General features: G+C 42.7%; 1 protein-coding gene across 17 annotated transcripts in view; it reads left to right on the top strand.

Moving 5' to 3' along the window:
* The window catches only part of Kcnma1 (potassium calcium-activated channel subfamily M alpha 1), a 700,771-nt gene that overhangs the window by 409,220 nt on the left and 269,311 nt on the right, over positions 1–22,240 (top strand). For all 17 annotated transcript variants that reach the window (XM_021182666.3, XM_021182664.3, XM_021182654.3 and 14 more), the window contains exons 4-5: positions 3,815–3,908; positions 4,746–4,857. In XM_021182666.3, coding sequence (XP_021038325.1) covers positions 3,815–3,908; positions 4,746–4,857 — 206 coding nt within the window. The remainder of the gene's footprint in view (positions 1–3,814; positions 3,909–4,745; positions 4,858–22,240) is intronic.

Here is a 22,240-nt window from a genome sequence, read left to right as displayed (position 1 = left end):
GGTAAGTATGGATGCTTAGGAAAAGAGTCAGTATGTCTTTCTGGGAGATGATACAGGATTACAAAAGATGGGCATTGGGGGGAGGGCAGGAAGGCCTTGCTTTGAGTTTTGAAAAGTTCCAAAGCCAAGTCCAGAAAGTTCTATCTATCAAGTCCTCATGCTCAAGGGCAGTTACAGGAGATATCGTTGTTTAGTAGATGGAAGTGTCTCCTCCAGAGACAACTCTATGTTAAACATGTCCTTTCAAGAAGTTCATACTCCAGCCAGCGTCCTATATTGCACATGTCCTGTCAGAAGGAACAGATCGTGGGGAATCCTTGGAAAGATCCTGAAGCTTAGATTATTGTTCAACATACTAAATGTTCCCAAGGCTTCAACATCATAGACAATCTGTATAGACATTAGAAACTTAGGAATGAAAAGTCTATCAGCTACCAAGTCTTACATCCTCAACTTACCCAGTCACTGGTCAGGCAGAAATGAGTTAGGTTTGGCCTGGTTGCTCCTATGAGAGTTAGAACTGGTGTCTTTCAGTCCTTACCCCTATTCCCTACCCCCAGTTGGCATTGTATGTTCACCTAAAACCTTCGCTGATGTGGGCCTGCCTCGTCAGAATGGCAACCTAAATTTAAGAATGTGACTCAGAGTCACTTTGTTTTGTAGTTTTAAATAGAAGTTCCATTTCCCCACTGCCATCTGCGGATGTAGACAAGGAGACTCTGATGCTTCACACAAGTCAGAAGGGGCGCTTCCATTTCAGTTTGCTCCTGCAATGAGTATTAATCACGAAGAGAAAGTCTCATGGGGAGAAAAATAAATCCTGATAAGCCAACCTTTTGGTTGGTAAGTTATGGATTCTCTTTTTTTTTTTTTTTTAAAGATCAATGAAAGCCATGGTTTGTTTCCATTTGGGGAATGAAATAATGGGGCTTTGGCACTCCACCCTGTGGTCTCTGATTGTGTGAGAGCATGAACTATAAGCAGTCAGAGGATTTATCTCAGAAGGGATCCTGATAAATAGTTCTGTTGGCAGTTGAGAAACCATGCAGGGTGTTGTTCCTGGCACTCCCAAGGCAGGGAGACGTTGATGAAATGGATGTAAAATATATTCTCAGAGTGCTCTGGTCCCACCTGGCTCTGAGGCTCAGTTCAGCTTTTGTCTAAGAATTTTCCTCTTCTTGCCTCTCATCCCAAGCATATCCATAGCTCAGGGTGTGTTCCTGTTACTTTGTGCCTTAACCAGAGGAGCAGCCATTCAAAACTGCCACATGACTTCTATTTTACTGTTTGAGTTCAAAGTGTAGAGCTCAGTGAATGGTTAAGGGGGTGATAATTATGTCAGTTCTAAGATTGTAAATGACCAATGGCAAGGTCTATTATATTTTCTCTATTATTTTCTGTGAATGGAGATGGGGAGTGTTCAGGTATGGGTTTCAACATGGCACCTTTTAGATTAAAGCCTTTTCATTGTTGCACTTTAAACACTGGACAATATGAGAAGGGCCAGAACAAAAGATGTGACCAGGAAATCAAGGATCAATGAAGAAGAGTTGCTTACGCTTTTTTGAATATCTTATCCCACTTAAGTTGAACAAAAACAACACAGTGACACTAAGCTATCATCTCTCTACCATAATCCAGAAAAAAAAAAATCTTCCAAGGAAATCTCCAAAGAAACCATAAACCCGTGGAATTAATAGGGCCTGGAGCAGTCATGAGAGCCCTCAGATGTCACCAATGTCTCTATCAGTGACTATTGCGAAGGCAATATTGAGCCCATTGCCCGGCCTTAGACAAGCAATCACAGATTTTCCTTGATGAATTTGGACCCAAGGCTTTCCTTTGTTCTCTATGTAGAACAAAATAGTGAATATATACTTTTAGTGCAGATGCCAACTTCCTGCTGGCACAATCCAGCACATGAATGCAATGCTTACCTGCAAATCTCTCACATACTCACTTGTTCCCTTAAACACACACACACACACACACACACACACACACACACACACACACACTTAATTTTCAGCATACTGTCCACTCAAGGTCTTTGAGATCTGTAGTAGCTCTTACCTGTCAACTTTCATGCATATCTGTACTCTTGTTATTTATAAGCCCCACTAGAGCTTAAGAATTTTACACCTGTCCCTTGCTGACTACAGGCCCTTGTTTCCACTTAAATGCATGCTTGTGGTGGTGTGTCTGTGTGTGGGGGGGTGCGAGCTAAGTACAAGGGTAGGCTGCTTTGTGTAAGCTTTTGTTCCTGCCTCTTTTCAGCACTAGACTAACCAGATTCCATTCTGTCTCTCCCTTCACTTTCCTGCCTTAGTGAGAACTCGGCAGTTGTCATTTCCTTTGTAAAAAGAACCTTGTTCTGTTGCTTTTGTTCAGTGTGCTTACTTTGTAAATGCAAGAATAGGTTATTCTTCCTTTGTGTGTGGAGGGTTAACACATATCGGGGGTTTGGGACACGACAAAGGGCATGTTTGATTTGTAATCCCTGTGAAGAATGGAGAAAGCCAGTGCATGTCACGTGACTGGAGGTTCCTATAGACTGCCCTACTGTGCCTCTGAGTAGACCCTGCATTCCTAGGCTGCACTGACTCCTGCCTGTTGAACAGCCAAGCATCATCCTTTGTAAGGTACAACTATACTAACTGGTATCCAAATGCAGTGATTTCTAAAGTGGCCTTGCTGCTCAGCAATCTTTCCTGATGCACCTCTCCAGCTCCCACTCTCCTAGGGGGAGAGGTCCATGTTGCTTCCCATCTGAACAAGGATTTGGGGATCTCTCCATACTCCCTCCCTTTTGCTTACCTCGCTGTCTTCTATTCCTGGCCTGGGTGCTTCCATTTGCTTACAGACAGCAGTATACTGGAATTTCTTTTATAGCTTCGAGATGTCTGTAAGGCTTTGCTGCTTCCCACCTAGTCCAAACTTTGCAACTACTCACATACTGATTCTCTGATCAGTTTGCAGTGGGGAATCTCATGGAAGCCACATACCAGTTTGTATAGTAGTACTCTTTGGAACTGCCTACTCTTGAACAAAGTAGAGTGCTAGGGGTGCGCATTTGGCTGCTTGGCACACACATTGAAGTCCATTAACCTGCATGCCAACAATAACAACAAACAAAATTAACCCTTAGAGTACTGCTTTCATACATTAATTTGTGGTTTTGAATCATATTGTTGAACATTGCTTTTATCCCCAGTGCAGAGTACCACACAGGAAGTCCATTCTTAGTTCAGCCAGGACAGTAACCAGGATCCTCTCCTCCAAGGCTTTCTTGAGCTGCTCCTGGGTCCTTTATGAATATACTAACAGCTTTTAGAAGATCCAGATGTGGGTCCTGGAAAATGGGCTCCACTTCTAATGGGCTGGAGGACATAGGGTCTGTTATTTTAGCCTTGTTATGAGTCCTTTTTAATTGAAGACATCAGTTCTTTAAGGGTTAATATGAAATCAAGAAATTTGATAATCCTTCCTGCTTGTCCTTCCTCCAAGGTGTCTGCATGATCCTCTTTAGAATCTTAGATCAACTCCTGAATGATGATGAAAAACAGTATATAAAATTATCACCAACCCCCAAAGCAAAGAAAAGAACAAAACACTGAATGGTTGAATGGAGAGCCCTTTGGCAATGCTTGCTTGATGGTCATGGTCACAAGGGGTAGAAAGACCAAATGTTATATTCAGCGAACATTCATTTTGTCCTCTACCCCACACACCGTTTCCTGGCATTGTGGAAGCTGTGGCAATATTTTCTTTGCCTTTTATTTACCTCTTGCTTTTTCTTCTTCCTGTCTAATAGCCCAATAGAATCCTGCCAGAATTTCTACAAAGATTTCACATTACAGATCGACATGGCTTTCAACGTGTTCTTCCTCCTGTACTTTGGCTTGCGGGTAAGTTTGGCAGCATCTTCCAGTAGTACCACAGTGGGGCAGGAGAATCCTAAACTTATGGATAACCCTCCACCCATGACTGCTTTCCTAGGCAAGGTGAAGCCTGAGGTCTCTGTGTGGACAACAGACCTGTGTTCTGGTTTGGGGTCTGTGGACAAGATCTACTTAGCTGAGAGCTTTCTGAAACATGGGTTTATTTTGGTTCAAGGAAGGGTTTGAAGCAATGGTACACTGACTCATTGCATCTGAGTCCTCTATTCAAACATGACTGTGTTTTTTTCTATTACAAAGTACATTGAAAAACACTTAAGCTCACAAATGTAAATTTAGCAACGTGGAGACTGCAATTATCAGGGTTAACCAGGAGTGAAGGCTGGTGGGACGTGGGGGTCAAGGAGGAGTGAAGGCTTGTAGAATTAGGGAGTTTAGACTAGATTAGGCTTATGGAGATTTTTGTGCAAAATTTGAATTGTGCACATGAATGTGAGTGCACATATGTGTGCTTTATTCATAGTTAGATTTGTATCAGAAAGGCCAAGAAGCTGAGATGACTAAAACCTTCTCTATGCAGCTGTTGGAAACCACAGAAAATGGCATCGCCTGATCATTCCCTAAGGCTAATGTGGCATATATTCACTTCCTACAAAAGGCTGTGGATTCTCTAAATCAAGCTAGTGATTGATGTACAGAACAGCATGAGATTAGGTGAAGAGCAGAGTGTCGCCCAGCAGACCCCATAGAAACCCAACATTTATCCTTTGACAAAAGGACATATATTAAATGCTGACACCGTGCTTCTCATTTTGTTTTTCTCTCTTATTTTCTCTTTCCCTCCAGTTTATTGCAGCCAACGATAAGCTGTGGTTCTGGCTGGAAGTGAATTCAGTAGTAGATTTCTTCACAGTCCCTCCTGTGTTTGTGTCTGTGTACTTAAACAGAAGTTGGCTTGGTAAGTCGGTCTCTTTTGCCATTTCACTGGCTCTTAAGCAGGATAGATTAAAGATATATAGGGTCTAGGAAGGATTCTTTTGCTGGTCTGTGGCTATGCATAGGCAGTTTTGCGTGTGGCCACGGATGGTGTTCTTGGGGTATCGGAACTGGATGGAGACAGCCCAGGAGAATCTGTGGAAGTAGAGCTTTAGACAGTATAGTTTCATCATTGTTTAAGTCCCATGGTCATCACTGTCACAGCTGGGACTTCTACAGTTCACTCTTCTGTCACTTGTCATTCAGGAATTGAGAGTCAGGACTGGTTAAAGAAGCCCATGGGAATGAGACCAACCTTCAGAGTGGCAGGATCTAGTGCCCCAGAAGTCCCACCTGTCACACTTGGGCTTTATTTATAGTTACAATTTCTGGGATAAGCCGTACAAGATGAAACATCTCAAGTGGAATCACGGGCTGCTGCACTCCCTTGCTGGGAGAATGTTCCTTAGTGCTTGGCTTATCAGGTCACTTCCTGAACTAAGACCAGCACAGTAAAACAATTAGTCATGAAAAGTAACCTGCTCTGAGAAAGATTAAATTGACAGCTCCCAGCTCCTCGTTGATGCTGTGTCTAAGTTAGAATTAACATGAAAATATTTTTGCTTCCATTAGTTAACTGAGGATTGGAGTACTTACCCAGAATTTCCTGTCTTTACTTGTAGGTTTGTTTTTTTATTTTGGTTTGGTTTGGCTTTTTAAAAAATTAATTAATTAATTTTTTGTTTTTGGTGGTCATAAAGGACAACTTTATATTCTTCAAAAAAAAAAAAAAAAAGCCCTGGGATTCACACACACACACACACACACAAAAATGCATGTTCTAACCATTAAAAACCTTCAACTACCAACAAAGAAAACAGCACCAGGCCATTTCTCCTCCTTTTGTCCTCTATGAGTCCCCAACCCCTACCCTAAGATGCCGACTATTAATATACCTTTCCGCAAACTCATCTCATCCCATGCATAAGTAAATGAATGTGCACTTATGGCCACACATTAGAGGGATACTGATGTTCCTATGAGAAATTGTTTCAAATAACCATATTCCACTGCAATTTAGCTCTTGTAGTAACACATGGTGGCCATCCCTTCAGCACCATAATAAGGTAAATTTTATAGCCATTTGGGAAAAATTCCGTTATCTGCTTGTTGTGTAGTGGACCTAGCTCTAGGTTCTAATGATCACCTGGATGTTTTGTTTGCTAGTCTGAACGATATTTTCATAAACACTATCATCTATGTATTTGTGAAATTCCATCCCTATAGATATTTCCATATTACCAGGAGAGGCATTGCCAAGTAAAAGAGCATGAATAATTTATTTTGTAGACATTGTTAGATAATGTTCTAAAAATGTTGTGTGAAGATGTACTTGCATCCTGCAAAGCCCTGGGTTTGAAAACAACTGTCATATATTTAGAACATAAGCATCTCTAATATATTACATATAGTGATCACCTACACACTCTTGGATGCCTTGTGTAAGTGCACCTGTGTGTGTGTGCATATCCTCAGTTAGATGCCACCTACCTCCAGATTTCTCATTCAATCCATAGTTACTTATTGCTGAGGGGAAATTTTTGCTTCTTGGCTCTGAGATGTGCTTGCTGAGAATGGTCAGTATGTCCAGTATGCATGAGAGCCACATGCAAACCTCTGTCCTGAGTAGGTCCATGGGCTGGCACATCCCAGCCTTCTCAGCTGAGCTGACGATTGGCTTTGTGACCTGCGTCTCTTGTTCTCCACTCAGTCTGTGAAGGACATTGACAGACTGCCGCCACCTTATAATTCTGAGAAGGGCAGGAACTGAGGGACCTTAGAAATCAATAAATGATGCAGCCTCGTGGGAAGCATCAATGTTGAAACTGAAACAGAGCAATGGCATGCTGGACTATAAAATTAATAACATTAACAATAACAACAACAATAATAGTCACAACAACGACAACCCAACCAAAACAATCAAAAGAACCTGTCCACTCTTGCAGGAGAAAACATTTAATATGATGCTTTTGCTTCTTAGTAACTGCCCTTGGGTGGAGTCCCAACCCTTCCTGCCTACTATGGAAGAGTCATTTTAGTCAAAAACTAGGAGTTTCCTCTGTCTGATTTAATACATAGGTTATCACCCTGGGAAACAAGCATTGTACCCATGAGCCACCACAGAAACTAGTGAACGTTCTCAGGAAACAGTCCTACAAAGATGAAAAGGACCATTGGGTGTGGACATTTGGGGCAGCCTTTCCCTTATCCTGGAAAGTGGAGGTATACTGCCTTTACACTGGCTGGGATCTGGGATAAGATAGATACAAGAAATAAGACTACTGAAGTACTGCACAAAGTTTTGAGGGTGGGGGCATGGTACTGCTGGCATCGTGATTGAAAACCAGAGTGGACGGACACCAGGGGCCTGGTCTGTATCTCTTACAATGCACCACCCAGACCATGTTGCCACTCTTATTCTCAGCACAGGATTGCATATTATATAATAAAGCATATATATCACTTACATATGTCCGTTTAAGACACTCAGTAATACAGCCAACATAACGATGGTGAGTATTCAAATGCTTCAGCAATGGTCCCACCATTCAATCTGTTACCCAAATCACCTCAATCTTCAGATCAAACCTATGAGGTAGGAATTGTTAATTACTTCATGTTTCCAGGCCAGGCACCTGAAGCTCAGAGAGGTTGACTCTCTTGTCCAAGTTCACACAGCCTGTTTGGATAATTTTCCCCAGTCTGACATGATGTCACTGCATCATGCTGACCTTGAGCTTCTGACCTTAACCTTGGAAGATTGGGAGTTTTGAGGACCGATTTGGGAAAGGCAGCACCCACTCCACTGCTTGGGGTTGGCATTCCTCCATCCCTACTTACTCGTCCCACAACGCTTTGCCTCGGGCTGGAAGGGAGGGGGAGAGATCTTATTTAAGAGTGCACACTCCTATATCTCTTCTCTCGCACTCCTCCTTTGCCACCTCCAGTTTTTAGAAATGCCACGAGAACCAGAGAAGCATACAGAGGTGGCATGGTGTCTCCCAAGTTTCAGGGCACTTCGTCAGCTTGTAGATCTTGCAGAGGACCAAGGGCTTCCATGTGATCACACTCAGCAGAGAGAAGTAGATCAGAACCCAGCTCTCTGTTCTGTCTCAGTTCAATTAGCTCTTCCTCAGCCACTGGCCTACGGGTCTCTTGATGCAAGATCACACTTACTTGCCTCCAGTCCTGCTTTCTTAGTATTATCCCCTGTAAAAGGTTGGTATCAAGGGCAGCTCCCTCATAGGGTTACAACTGGGCTCTAGTGTGGTAGTTACATACTAAGAATATAGTGAAAACTTTGCTAGCAGGGCAATAGCTATCCCAGCCTTATTCTCTTACTTGTCCTCCATACTTTAAAGTACCAAAGAATCATATAGAGCGGAATGGGACCCCACAAAAGGCAGCAGGATGGGACGGCATCTATGTCTGCAGATGGCAAAGCTCTGCTTGTTTTAATTCCCATTCCCACACATGGGCTCATTCCTTCACAAAAATCCTCACCCCAACCACTAAAATAAGTACACCCTGAAATGAGAGGAGGATTTTATTTTGAGATATGAACAACACGTTTATCTGTCTGTTCTTTTAGAAACTCTACCCCCCTGAGCAGTCAGCCATGCCACCTTTCATGTAGATGTTTGTGTGGAAAGTCATCTCCTGTGGTTAGAGGAATGGAATAGGAGAGGTTTACTCACTGACCAGTTGCCTGATGTGCCTTTTATTATCTTAGTGATAGAGTTGAAACCCTGGGCCTTGTCTATGCTGGACAAGTGCTTCCCTGCTGAGGCACAGTTACAGTCCTGCCTAACCAATTTTTTATTGAGCAGGTATTATGTGCTGAGCACTGGCTTGTGAGTATCACAGAAACAGTCTCCCTCTTCGTTGGCTGTGCCATGTTTTTAAACAGAGTTTACCCATATTCTCTGACAGAATGAGGAGCATGACTGGGGCCTCCAATGAATGGAACTTATCCATTCTAGGTCCAACAGTAGACCTTAACACCTTCAACAAATTTCACCAGAAAACAGAACACTCTAGTATGAAATAGAAAAATGAACTAGTGGCCAGTTATAGAGGAAAACAACAATGAAATTGAGGCTATCTACTTAAAAATATGACTTTGTATTCTTTGTGTGTGTGTGTGTGTGTGTACACATTCCAGAAAACAAGAACAACAGGTTAAAATAGGACAAAACATAGTTCCTGTTTGAGACTAAGGTTCAATCTTATTTTGGAAACAAGATAAACAGACATGAAATGGCAGTAGGTAACATTGCCTACTATATAATTAAGCTCAGAATTGCCAAGCACAGCAGAAAGCATGGGGGTGAGGAGTAGCGGTCAGAGGAGTGAGAGTAGCATATGCCTGTGTGTGCATATGTGTGTCTGTGTGTGTGTGTCTGTGTGTGTGTGTGTGCGGTATGCGTCAGGGATACAGAAAACTCTGTGGAACACTGAGCCCCAGCTGAGGCTGGTAGTGGAGGGCAGAGCTTGTCATAGAAAAGGAAGCTCGCTCCCTGAGGGGAGAGGACTCCACTTCACAGAGTAGTGTGTACCAATGGAAGATAGTATCATTGATAGAAAGTCTTTTTCTTGGGCTCATGTCAGCCTCACCACCATAAGAGATGGTTGTAGTTGCTTACTACTGACATAGAAACCTATCACCACAATGTTGTGCCTCAACACAGCCTCTGTGCCTCATCTCATAATTTCTTAGCCTGGAAGTCCAACTTGGGTCTGGCTAGGGCAAGATAAAGGTGTCTTCAAGGGCTGGGAAGATTGCTCCCTTAGTGAAAATGCTTTGAATGAATAACTAATGAATTAGTTACTAATTTGAATGAATGAAAAAATGAAATAAAAAGGAAAGGAAAGGGCATGATTGCTCCTAGCATGGCAGAGGAGAAAGTTTATTAGAACTATGTGGGAGAGCATAGTCAGAGACAGACACGTCTGGGAGAGCCCAGAGTAGACATGATTCTGTGCTGTGTGGGGAGAGAAGGAGAGGAAGGGAGACAGGAAAGGGGGAACTTGATACAGCAGCCAGGAGGCCAAAGGTACAAAAGTGACAGGTAACCAAACCAAAATGCCTGGATTATATACGGAAGAGTTCAGGGTCTTGGGTGGGGTACCCCAGCCATTCCCTGTAACAGGCTGGGACTGAGAGATGCTGGGAGAACCTGGAGGCAAGGGTCTGCTTTGTCATGTTGATAAGCATCTCAGCCATTTGTTCAGGTTTGAAACTTAGCAGTAAGTCTATCTTTTAAAGAATTAGATAGTTCTCCTGGGATCACCAAGAGGGCTCAGTGGGTGGAGATTCTTGTCAGCAAGCCAGGACTCATTGGTGGAGAGAGAAAAATGACTTACACAAGTTGTCCTCTTGTGTTTGCACATGGAGGGAAGGCAAGTGTCCAAGCACACAGACACACAGACAGACACATAGACACACACACACACACACACACACACACACACAATTAAAAGTAATATTAAAAAATAATAATTTCCCCCCAAAAACCAAAAACATTTCTATCCAGGTGTTAGAGGCACAAGTCTTTCATCCCAGAACTCAGGAGGCAGAGGCAGGCAGATCTCTGAGACATCTGAGCCAGTCTGGTCTACAGAGTGAGTTCCAAGATGGCCAGAGCCGTATAAATAAACCCTGTCTTGAAAAACCAACCAACCAACCAAACACAAAAATAAGACAAAACAGCAAGGACAAAAACCTTCCATGAATAGATGACTGAGAAGGCATTAGCTAAAAATGGCTGTTGAGAAGGAATCACCAGCCCACAGTGCTCAAATTTAGTCAAGTACATTTAAAGCCTTGACATCCTAAGTGTAAATATTACATATTTTATTATATATTACAATATATTACATATGACATAATATAGTACTTATACAATATACACATTAATATTCTACATATATGAAACATTGGGTCTGACTCAGAGCCTCTGCTTGTCAGGCTCCCTGCTCTGGGGTAAAATGGCCCTTTAGGTGCAGCAAAGAAAAAAGAAAGCTCTCTGGTTCCCTCTACAGGATGGCTCTGGAATTTCTGTATTGAGAGTAAGTAGTGGGTTAGAGAATACTCTAGCTTCAAGTTCCTGAGAACCCTTCATTAGTAGAGGTAGGCTAACCTTGAACTCACTTTTCGATCTGCCGTCTATGACCATAAGGCCGCTTCTTTATCTCCATCAAGAGGTCACAGCACTGGAAAGGCAGTCCCCAGAGCCCTCAAGATCACCTGCACCACCTACCAAGGTGGCCTAAATTCTACTTTTAGTATCTTCAGTTTCTAAGCCCAAGCTTTCTAAGTCCCCTCCCTTTAGCTTGTAGCTTTATTTAAAAATAAAATGGGGGAGTCGGTCCTTGAGGCTCACATCTGTAATCCCAGCAGTAGGAGGCCTAGTGTAATGGCACATGCCTTTATTCCCAGCACTTGGGAGACAGTGGCAGGCAGACCTCTGTGAGTTTGGGGCCATCCTGGTCTATATAGTGAGTTCCAGGGCAGCCAGAGCGACATAGTGAGACTCTGACTCAAAAAATAAAACAAGACAAAAGCAAACAAACAAAAGTTCAAACAAAACCAAGACAAAATAAAACAACCAACAGGAATAATAAATAGGGGAAAGGAACAAGTATGGCTTCTCTTCTTGGTATAAGTATGCCTGTCTCTAGGGAAGAAAGAAAAAGAAAGAGGAAGAAAGAGGAATGTACAATCTAAAAGAAAAGTTGCTTCTATGACCAAAATAAAGCTGGATGTGTTCATATTGTGCATATGCGTATTTATGTTTGTTATTTTGCCTATAATTAATAGGATTAAGTGGTCTACCAAGCAAGACTGAGATGCTTGTCATTTCAGGTCCATTTGAGGAAACCAAGACTTGTAGATGTTTAGTTACTAATTGCTGAGAATCACAAAGTGGCAAAGCCAGCCTCTGAACTCAGGAAACCCACCTCCAAAGTCCAGGTTCCTCCGTGTGATACTATGCTGCTGCTCAAATGATAACCGCACCCAACTGTTATAGTTACACACAAAAGGAGTACCATCCAACCAAACTGACTGTGAGATGCAGCCTCCTCTTGCTCCAGTGACCTGATAAAACCAGAGGGACCTTCTAACAGAGTGTACCACATGGTCCCAGTTGAGAAAAAATGAGGAAGAAAAATAGAAAACTCAGTCACTATTTAAAGCCTAAACTAATTCTAGTTCTATGACTAATCTGGCTTTTCAGAGATCCTTCTCTTTGCAGTTGGCCTTGTAGAGTAAGAAGGTCCATTTTAAATATATTTCCAAATTCTTAATAAAAAATAGTTAATGTCATTACTGTTGGTCTGATTTGCAATGGCATTAGAGATGTGTGCTCTTTTGATCTAAGTATTAGTGTTCGCCAAATTCACATGTAGAAACTTCACCCTAAACCTGCATCATTAGAAGGAGTAGCATCTAGATGGTAATTAGGTCATGACAATGGGGCACCCAGAATAGTATTACTGCATATGTTGGTACCTTGACCCAAGGATACTTCAGCCTCCAGATTTGTGAGCAATACATCTATGTTGTTATAAATTATCCAGTCAAAGGTATTTTGATGTAGATGCTTTGCTTGTAGGGACCAAAACATAGGGCCACACCCTTTGTTTGAATTTTTGAGAGGAAAAGAGAGAGAGAGAGAGAGAGAGAGAGAGAGAGAGAGAGAGAGAGAGAGAGAGAGAGAGAGAGAGAGAGAGAGAGAATTCATTGATACTGTGAACATTAGTAATAGCATTGAGACTAAAGTTGCTAAAGTGTGGCGAGATAAATAAGTCCTTTGCTAAGCTCTGTCTCCATGGTTGGACTTTGGACGAAAGTAGCCCCAGCAAAGCAGACTAGTGAAAGTTTGGATGAATTTCAGGAAGCAGATTGCTGTTCTGGTAGCTGCGGTACTTGCTAAATCTGCTCCTGGAGAAATTACACCTCTTGAAGAGATTTCCAGTTGTGTCCCCTTGATATTGCTTTGTCAGGAATGTGCTTTAAATAAGATGTCCTCCGAGGGAGCAGGGATTCTAAATCCTCATCGACTTGCATGGCTGTTATATGCCAAATTGGAAATAACTTCCTGAAATGAATGTCTTCAAGGAATGAATTCAGCAGGAGGCTTTCACAGATGCCAGTATCTCTTCAGATGGTTCCGCTTGACTGGGGTGTGATTAGAACAATCTCCTTGGGCAAACTAAATCTCTGGGACTGGACATATTTACCTTTGCAGCATCTGAAAACATAGCAATAATAAAACTTTCAATTCTTCCCTGAGATCTAAGCCTGATGGTCTGGCCTGGGTAGTGAAATGGGAACTGAGAACTGAATACTAGTTAGAAGCTCAGGGACAGAATAGCTCTTATTCAACTGCTCCCATGTGTTCCCGTGACTTAACCACAGGAAGGTGTGCATGTTGTCTTGTGAGACACCAATGTTATATTCAAATGTGCTCATTATGTTCCAGTTCCAGCAATGTGAAGGAAAGCTAGTATCCCTGTGCTGAGTGGGTTACAGGGCTCTAAAGACAATTTTTCCCCCTAGGGCATTAGAACTGAAGCTATCCCCAACATGCCTACAGACCTGGAGACTTAGGAAGTGAAAACTGCCAACCTAAACCTTCACACCCTGCTTTCCTAAAGAGAGAATGAAGGATGCTTTTACAATCTGTTTCTTATGCAGGCTCCAATGACCTTAGCAGGATTTTAGAATATCCTGGAGAACATAGACACCTCCTACTGCTGAGGCTAGACTGCATATATTTCAGCTTGACTATATACCAATAAGAGCCACCAGAATGGTTTCAGATTCTCTAAAGAAGTCCAGTAGGCAGTCATCATTGAGGAATCTCTCACTTGATGCTTTTTAAATGAGAGGCACATACCAAACCTTAGGAAAAAATTTAATACACACAAGCATGCACGTGCATGTGAGCATGCACACACACACACACACACCTTCTAAAATCTCTTGTTAGACCCTCTAGAGACAAGTAAGGAGAATTTTTATAGAGCACAGATGAACATGGATGGATATTCTAGAGGACTGTTTCTGAAACTTCAGTTCCTCTCAGAACCACCCAGAGGTCTGGTTCACCCCAGGTTTAGGACCAGTGCATCTGAGGCAGTGTGTGTGTAAGGGCGGAGGTAGAGGGTTTTCCTATTGGGTTCCAGCGATGAAGGTCCAGAAACTGTGCTTTGAGGTCTGTGGGTGCATCTTACTAGGATGGCGAACTTGAATTCTAGAAGTGTCTACTATGCCAACTATCAAGATTCTCTTATTCCCAGAAACCTTGCTGGTTTAGGCTTCCCAGATGTCAGGTTTTACAGAAATTCTGTACTTTGGGGACTGAAGCCAAAGCATTCACATATTGAGATATATCTAGTATATTGTACCCCACGTTATAACTTCAACTGGAACAGTTAAGCCCTTTTAGAAAGTCTTTGGTTTCCTTCTGTGCAGTTCCCTTTAAAGCTCCTCCAAGTCCTAGGTTGCAGCAAGAGGGGATCCCTGGCCCTTGTTTCTTTCCACGTTTGGTTAATGCTCTTCCTTCCCAACCTCCTGAGATTGGGTTAGGGCCAGCTCGTGGCATGTTGGAGATTACAGAGAGAAGACTGCTAAGGGAGGTTCCAGACTCACTTCCTTTCCATTCTCTGGGGTCTGACCTGTCTCCTCTGTCAAGGATAGAGCCCCTTAGACTGCCAGTCTCGGGAAGAGGTCTTGTATGGCCCAGTCCCTCCTTAGTCCTAGGATAACTCATTTTAACTAGCTTTATTCTTTCTCCTTCTTCTTCCCTGGAGATACCTAGGCCTGGAGATAGAACTGCATGGTGGGTGATAGGCATCTATCTCCCTTTCCCTAAGATGTATTTGTTATTGATAAAGTTCAATACTGAGATAAGTGACTCTTTGATTACATATCAGAATCACAGAGTTCAACTTCTCTCTCTCTCTCTCTCTCTCTCTCTCTCTCTCTCTCTCTCTCTCTCTCTCTCTCCCTCTCTCTCTCTCGTCGAATAGCAATGTATCATAGGGTGAAATTAACTTGATATTTCCTAGTATACAAAAAAAAATATTCCCCTGGCCAGATTGGATGTACTCTTTCCTCCTTCTCCTCTTCTTCTCTTGCCCCTCCTCACCCTCCACCCCATACTCCCCATCTCCCCTCTTTACTCCCCCTCTCCCCCTCTTTCTTCTCTTTTCATACGAGGCACTGAACCTAGGGTCCTGCTCATGCTTGTTCGGCCATGAAGATGGATCCTCGATGCCCTTTTTACTTTTTGTTTTGAGACAGGATGTCACTAAGTTGTCAGGCTGTCTATGCCTTCACTAAGCTCAGTCTTTGAGTGAGCTCCTCCAGCTCCTGCTCCTAGGGCAGCTGGGATTGCAGCCATGCACATGACCAGGCTCTGATGAGCCCTTCCTTTTTGTCAAAGCTCCAGTCTTTGTCTTACACTGTCTACGGTCCCCTTTCGCCTTTATTAATTGCCTTTCAGTAGATCTCTTGTCTCAGATTCCAGCTATCTGGTTAGCAGTTACCAGTTACTAAGCTCCCACTCTGCTTGCCCACATACTCCTTCTCTGTGACTTCCATAGTCCCCCATTACTCACTGTGTACCTGAACTTAACCAGACTAGCTCTGGCCTCGTTCAAAACTGTCAGTCTTTTCATTGTAGGTTGTCTTTGATGGGGCTGCACATCTACAAGTGATGTATGCATGTCCAGGACCACAACTGGCCCACTGCCTTGTGTGTGTGTGTGTGTGTGTGTGTGTGTGTGTGTGTGTGTGTGTGTGTCTGTGTGTCTGTGTGTGTGTGTGTCTGTGTCTCTGTGTGTGTCTGTGATTGTGAGAGAGGGATAAGATGGGAGAGAGGAGAGAAGAAAAGAGAATAAATGTGGAATTGATCTCTAGTTTTACTATTTAGGAACCATCCACCTGGTTTATCCAGTCAATAGGACCCAGGCTCACTGACTGGGCTCATTTGACTGGCTAGCAATTCCCAGAGATTCCCGTGTCTCAGCCTCCTTGGTGCTAGGATTTGTAAGTGTGAGACACTGTGTCCAGCTTTTTTATGTGGGTGCTGGGAATTAAACTCGGGCCCTCATGTTGGTGTGGCAAGCACTTTCTGAAGTGAGCAACCTTCCCGGCCCTTCACTGTTTAGTTTTGGAAATAAGATTTTATTGGAACACAGCCACACTCGTTCATTTACATATTGTCGGTAATATGGAGACCTGGGGTCACAAAGCATAAAATACCATTTACTTCTTTGCTCTTTACAGAAAGCCTATTGATAGCAGATGCATTATACATTCCTTTGTGTTCCTCTAAATGCCTGGCACAGTGTTTTGCTTATAATAGCTACAAATCAGTTTTGATAAATGCAACATGAACTTTCCTCTGAGATCATTGGAACTGTAATAGTGATAAAATAAAAATGTGTTTTGGCTTCTGCTATTATACCACTGTGCATTATGTGGCAGTATCCGCATAAGATCCTTATGTGTCTGTCTCCTTTACTGTTCTACAAGCTCTAATGATGAGTGGGGGACCTGGAGGAGGCCACCTGCCTTACTCACTAAGACATTGGCACAGCAAGAATGTACAGAACTGAGGTCTTTGCAGTCTCAGGGCCTAAATTTTGAGTTATTACTTGAAATGTACCAATCAGTCCTAGCCCCCATAAGTGACGAGAAACAGAAATCTTGAAAAATCCATTTCAATGAGATATGACACAGAAACCAAACAAGCATAAGAAAGGCTAAGACATGAGTACAACAGGGGATCCCAGAAGGAAGGGCTAAGCCTTGTTTCTTGGGTGTTTCACCTAACTCACACTAGTGTAAATCCTTCTTTTAAAATCCTGCATAGCTGTACCATTATCATCAGCATCAATTCAGATGTTCAGTCACTTGGCAAACTTTAAAGCAGGTAGAATTATACTGTGTTAGTTGCTGTACTCGGCTTCAGTTTAAGGTGTGAATGCGATTTTCCTGCTGTAGGAGAGGAGTACGTAAACTCAGACTTCAAAACCAAATGCTTATAGAGAAAGGGAGATAACAAGGGGATGGCTCGTGGTGCTATGGAAGCAGTCTCTCCAGCAAGGGAGAGAGGATGCTTCTCTCCTTAAAATGGTTGTTGGCTGATCTTTTTCAATGTCCATTAACTGCCATTCTTTCTCCATTTCCTTCTCTGTTTTAAAGGCTGGTGTGTGTGTGTGTGTGTGTGTGTGTGTGTGTGTGTGTGTTCATGCTTATGCTTGTTAGTGAGTACCCATGCATGCAGATAACTGTAGATGCCCTGGAGCTGGAGTTAAAGCAGATATGAGCTGCAAGATGTAGTTGCTGGGAACTGAATTCTGATCATCTGTAAGCACAGCAACAGCTCTTAACCCTGGAGCCATTTCTTCAGTCCCCATCTAACCCCTGCTTCTTTTTCTTCCTCCTTGTCAGTTATCCTTGGTACTTTCCTTTGGGAACTGGGTAGGCTGAAGCATCAGTTATCTGTTCAAGACAGGTGACATCCTGTGTCCTATGTATAGGACTTGTCTTCCTTCTTACTGTATCTGCTGTCCAGAATCTATTACCAAACCTGTAATGTGGTACCTACTGGCAATGCCAATCACCACACATCATATCACCTCACATATAATTAAACCAACAAGCGTTTCTACTAGGACAAGTAAACATTTTTGATGAATTTGAAGACAGGGTCAAACACCTTTTCTACCCCCCAAATGTTACAAGCAAAGGACTCATTGTCTGAGGACCTCTTATTCCTGGTTTAACAAAATAGCTTTGTGTTTGTTTTATCTAATTACAGTTCTCCTTATTCAAGGACTGGCACTTCTCATCTGGCAGGAAGAACAAAAGCTTGGCTCCACCAGACTCCTAGAAGTCTTATTGAAGACACAGGAGGCATTAGTCCTCTGGTGCATTGACCTGCCCAGGGGGAGCCCCCCTCTTCCCACAGCCCAGGTTGTTCCCAGTCCCTCACTTCAGCTCTGTTGCATGGTCCACACCTCCGCATCTGTAAAGCCATTCTGCCATCTAGTGAGGGAAAGCAGGAATGTCGTCCTCAGAAGTCTGTGTCCTTTGAATCCTGACTGACAAACCTCAGATGAAACTTTAACTTCTAGAGGCCAACTCAGGAGAGTCCCCAGCCTACAAGAATCTCTCCAAAAAAAAGAATAGAGTAAAAGACAGATAGCATGTACATAGCTGGGGTTCTGAAAGTTGGCCCTTGTGCTCCTGCTGAGCACAGACTGGCACCCCAGCCACCCACCCCCATCTCTGTCTAAACTGACACCCAGGGCAGGGCAAGGGCAAGTATTTTAGATTGATTCCAGTTTAAAGATCACACTGATTTTACTAAAATAGATCACTCTTGTCCAGGTTTGTTCAGATTTAAGTCTTCCTTCTGTCTCTTGACAGAAATGGTTTGGAGCCTGAAAGAAATACTGTGGTGAGCTAGGATGTATTAGGATGGAGCTGTAGTCTTGTAGGTGTTGTTATTTCAGGCATTCTTGCTGGGAGCTGTGTTAGCGTGGAATTGTTATTGAGTACCATTTGGCTAGGTCCCAAAGGTCTCCTTTGTGGAAGATAATGGTACTTTTCATAGATAAGCTAACAGCTGCATAATACAAGGCAAAAAAAAAAAAAAAGTTGTGAATATTCTTAACCTGAGTTGTCACTGTTCCTATCAACTTGTTTATAGGAGAAAGAAAACCTCTTTCTGCTGCTTTGCTCATTGTCTCTCTCTTTCTCACATACATAGAAACACACACAAACACACATATGCACATGCATATGCACACATTTAGGACCTGGGACCTGGGGTTCAGTCCACTTTTCTTTGAAATGGTCTCTTATGAAATGAGGAGTGAGTTGGGTGTCTATCTATCTCCTGACTCCTCCTCCCCCAGCCACCAGCTTCTTTAAAGAGTATTCTGGAGATTTAACTTGGCTCTCTCTGCTTGTGAGTCAAACTCTTTCCCCACTGAGCCATCTCCTAGACCTGACTGTTACCTACTCCCGGTGCCTGACTCCTGCATTTTGATTGGTTTCTTTGACCCTGCTTGGTATGAAGTGAGGGAAAAGAATATATTTAAGATGAAAAAAGAAGTGGCAACAAAAAGGGTCAGAGCCATAACCCAAGAAGAACCTTCTAGATTCATCTCTGTTATACGGAAAGTGTGTGGCTTTCCAGGGAAATGTATTAGAGTAAAGTAGTTGGCTTCCTTATTCCAGGAATCCCAGCAGGAATCCTGACATAGGTATGGTTGTCTGGGAGCATGGTAAGGATGGCTATAAAACCACGAACATGCAGGAAGAAGAAAAACAAATGCTTTGTGTGTGCAAATATACTTCATTAAGACAACTTTCCTAAGGTCTAGATAGCAAAGGAAAACTTGTGCTTCCAGAAAGACATGGGTGGGGAAAGATTCCTGTACGCAGGTTTTGGGGCTCCTTATATTCCAGCATACATGTGTGTGTGTGTGTGTGTGTGTGTGTGTGTGTGTGTGTGTGTGTGTGTGTGATCAGTCACATCTGCATGGGAGAAAAAGGCAGAGAATGCTGTTCATATGGTTGTGAATGTATTTTAAAATAGCCATCTCTGTTGAAATAGCAACTCAGAAGTGTGAGTGGAGGGGAAGTCTTCCTGATGGCTGGATCTAACAGGCAAATTAGAGAAGTCAGTGATATCTTTTCCCCGATGCCAGGTGTTCAGCCTGACCACCATTCATGCCAAAGATCTTGAGCGACCTTGGATGAAAGCCCCAAGGTTCAAGTCTGTCATCAGTACTGATTTGTGGGATGCACTGGCGTGATCTGCCTTGCCTTGGGCAGGGTTCTCTCTGTTTTAATCACACAGCTGGGTGGTGTACTGGGACATCTAGAAGGTACTGAATGAAAGCCATTGAGTGAGCAAGGGAGTGGTAGGATAATCAGAGAGCCCATCTCCTATTCTACAGGACAGAAATCAGCAAAAGTTTCCTGTGACTTCCCAGGTAGTAAATATCTTCAACTCTGAAGACCATCCAATTACCATCACCACTATCCAACCTTTCACTGTGGCCTGCAGTCAGCCCCATCCAATATGGACTGAATGAGCAGTGTGCAGTATATAATTATATAAAAATGTGATGTTATACCATATTCAACGAATACGTACAATGAGAATTAAAAATATATTCATGAACATTTAAGTTGGAAGTTTGTATAACTCCAAGGTTTAGAAATCATCCTTCTGATTTTTAAAATTTATTTAAAAACATGAAAGAAGCACATTCTTAGCTCTCATTCTGTGCACAAGCTGGTGATGGCCTGCCTGGATGTGCTCCCATGTCATAGTTCACCTGCCCTTCTGTAGAGGATTATATACATGGTTAGGTTAGAGATTGTATGGAGCGTTAATAAACTCATTCATTCACTCAAGGCTTTATTGAATACTTTCGGTATGCCATGCTCTGCCCTAGGCACTGGATGTACCAACAGACTTCTGATTAGTCACCAGCCCGAGGAAGAGGTCCTTATCTTTGACAGCTCAGGCCTCAGAAGTATGAGTCACGACACTGTAGCAAATAAGAACCCCTCAGTCTAATGAATGTGCATGAAGCACTTTAACGAATTAGCCATTTCTACCCAGTGCCTGCCATATGTTGCCAGCGTCTTTCAGGCATTCCTTATTTACAGACTGGAAAATCGGTGGAGATGGAGTGATTTCCCCATGACCTCTAACTCGGTCTGATGCCTAACAACTTGCTGCTGGTTCTAGCATATTGGATGCTCACTCAAGAGTTCTAGTGGGCTTTCAGATACCTCCCCTTGAGGATCAGGAAGACTTAGGGAAAAAAATCTTTTCCCCCTCATTTGGCCCCAGTCTTCCCATTCTCTACCTTGATCAAAACCAGCAATGAAAACAAATCCTCTCTCAGGATTGTAGTCTGAAAACAGTGGATTTTTTTTTTTTTTTTTTTTGGTCTTGTCTATTTCATTTCCTGAAAACAAAAATAGCCTAGGAAACTATTAAATACAACAGAAGCAAGTAAGATTGGAGCATTGGAAAGCTTTGCCTCATGTTTTTCCTGCTTGTCTGCTTTGGGCCTGCCTTACTTAATTCAATAATCTATGCAGCTTGAGCTCCGGCTAGCAATGACTTCCTCTGCCACCAACAATTTTGCAACCCTTCTGAATCCTTTAGGGGATTCCAAGGCAAATGGCCTTAAACAGGAACTTAATTGTCTGAGAGATTTTATTTGCTTATTAGAACAGTTTGGTCCACGGCATTATCTGTATGGGGAATAATTCCCTTAGCTGCATCAATTTTATAGTTTCTAACTCATTGGATTGCAGTTTTTCCTACATAAAAGGATGCCTGGCATGGAGCCACCCAGAGTGATGATTTTTGGTGCTTTTTATCACGGCGCAAAGTAGTAACAACGTGAGCAGCACTGGTGTCTCTCAAGAGCTCAAGAAGAAGGCAAAGGGGAAAAGGGCAGGATTTAGAGATGTAATTTGGGATTAATAAATGATTCATCCAAAAGATCAGTATTGATCACAGCTCTATGGTTGTATGTACTGTGAGATTGTAAGACACAGTTCAGCCAGGAATACCCTGATCTAGTTATGGATATGGGAAATCAAAGCACCATGTCTACAATGGGAATTTAACATCTGGTGAGTGAATATAACAGGGAACTGATAAAGTATTCAATAGAACACTGAAAACCAGACAGGAGAAGTTGTGCATTTAAATGCAGACATATGTTTGCTTTGTCTATAAGCCATATGTTGCTTGTGCAATACATAAAGATATCTATGCATGCACATAATAGAGTCCAGGTTGGTAGAATAGTAACTGGAAGTTGGAATCGTGTGCTTGGCTTTTTCTTAGACCATGAAGTGATTGGCACAATGAGATAGTCAATATTAAACCAACCATCTATGAGACTCCAAATGAAGAAATCTTACCTGCCTTGCTCACCATGCTCTGAATGAATACAGGCACCAGTAAACCAGGTGGCATTTATCTTTTTAGCCCAGACTCTTCCTTTAAAGACCATGATGCAGACACCGTTTCTCTCAACATGGGTCATAGAGCAGGCAGACACCGTTTCCCTCAAGTTAGCAACACTGGTGTCTCTCAATGGAGGGACGAGGGAGGACATGACCAGATAAGGGGCCCGATAATGGAGAAAGGTTCTCAGGCTACCTAGAGCTTCCAGTGAGTAGCTTAATCTAGACATTTGTGCTTATGTGTAGGGAGGTAGGTAATAGAGCT

This window comes from Mus caroli, unplaced genomic scaffold (genome assembly GCF_978045245.1).
Source record: "Mus caroli unplaced genomic scaffold, Mus_caroli_1 scaffold_12, whole genome shotgun sequence".
Taxonomy (NCBI): domain Eukaryota; kingdom Metazoa; phylum Chordata; class Mammalia; order Rodentia; family Muridae; genus Mus; species Mus caroli.
Note: the sequence above shows the minus strand (reverse complement) of the source record. Positions and strands in the feature narration are given on the sequence as shown.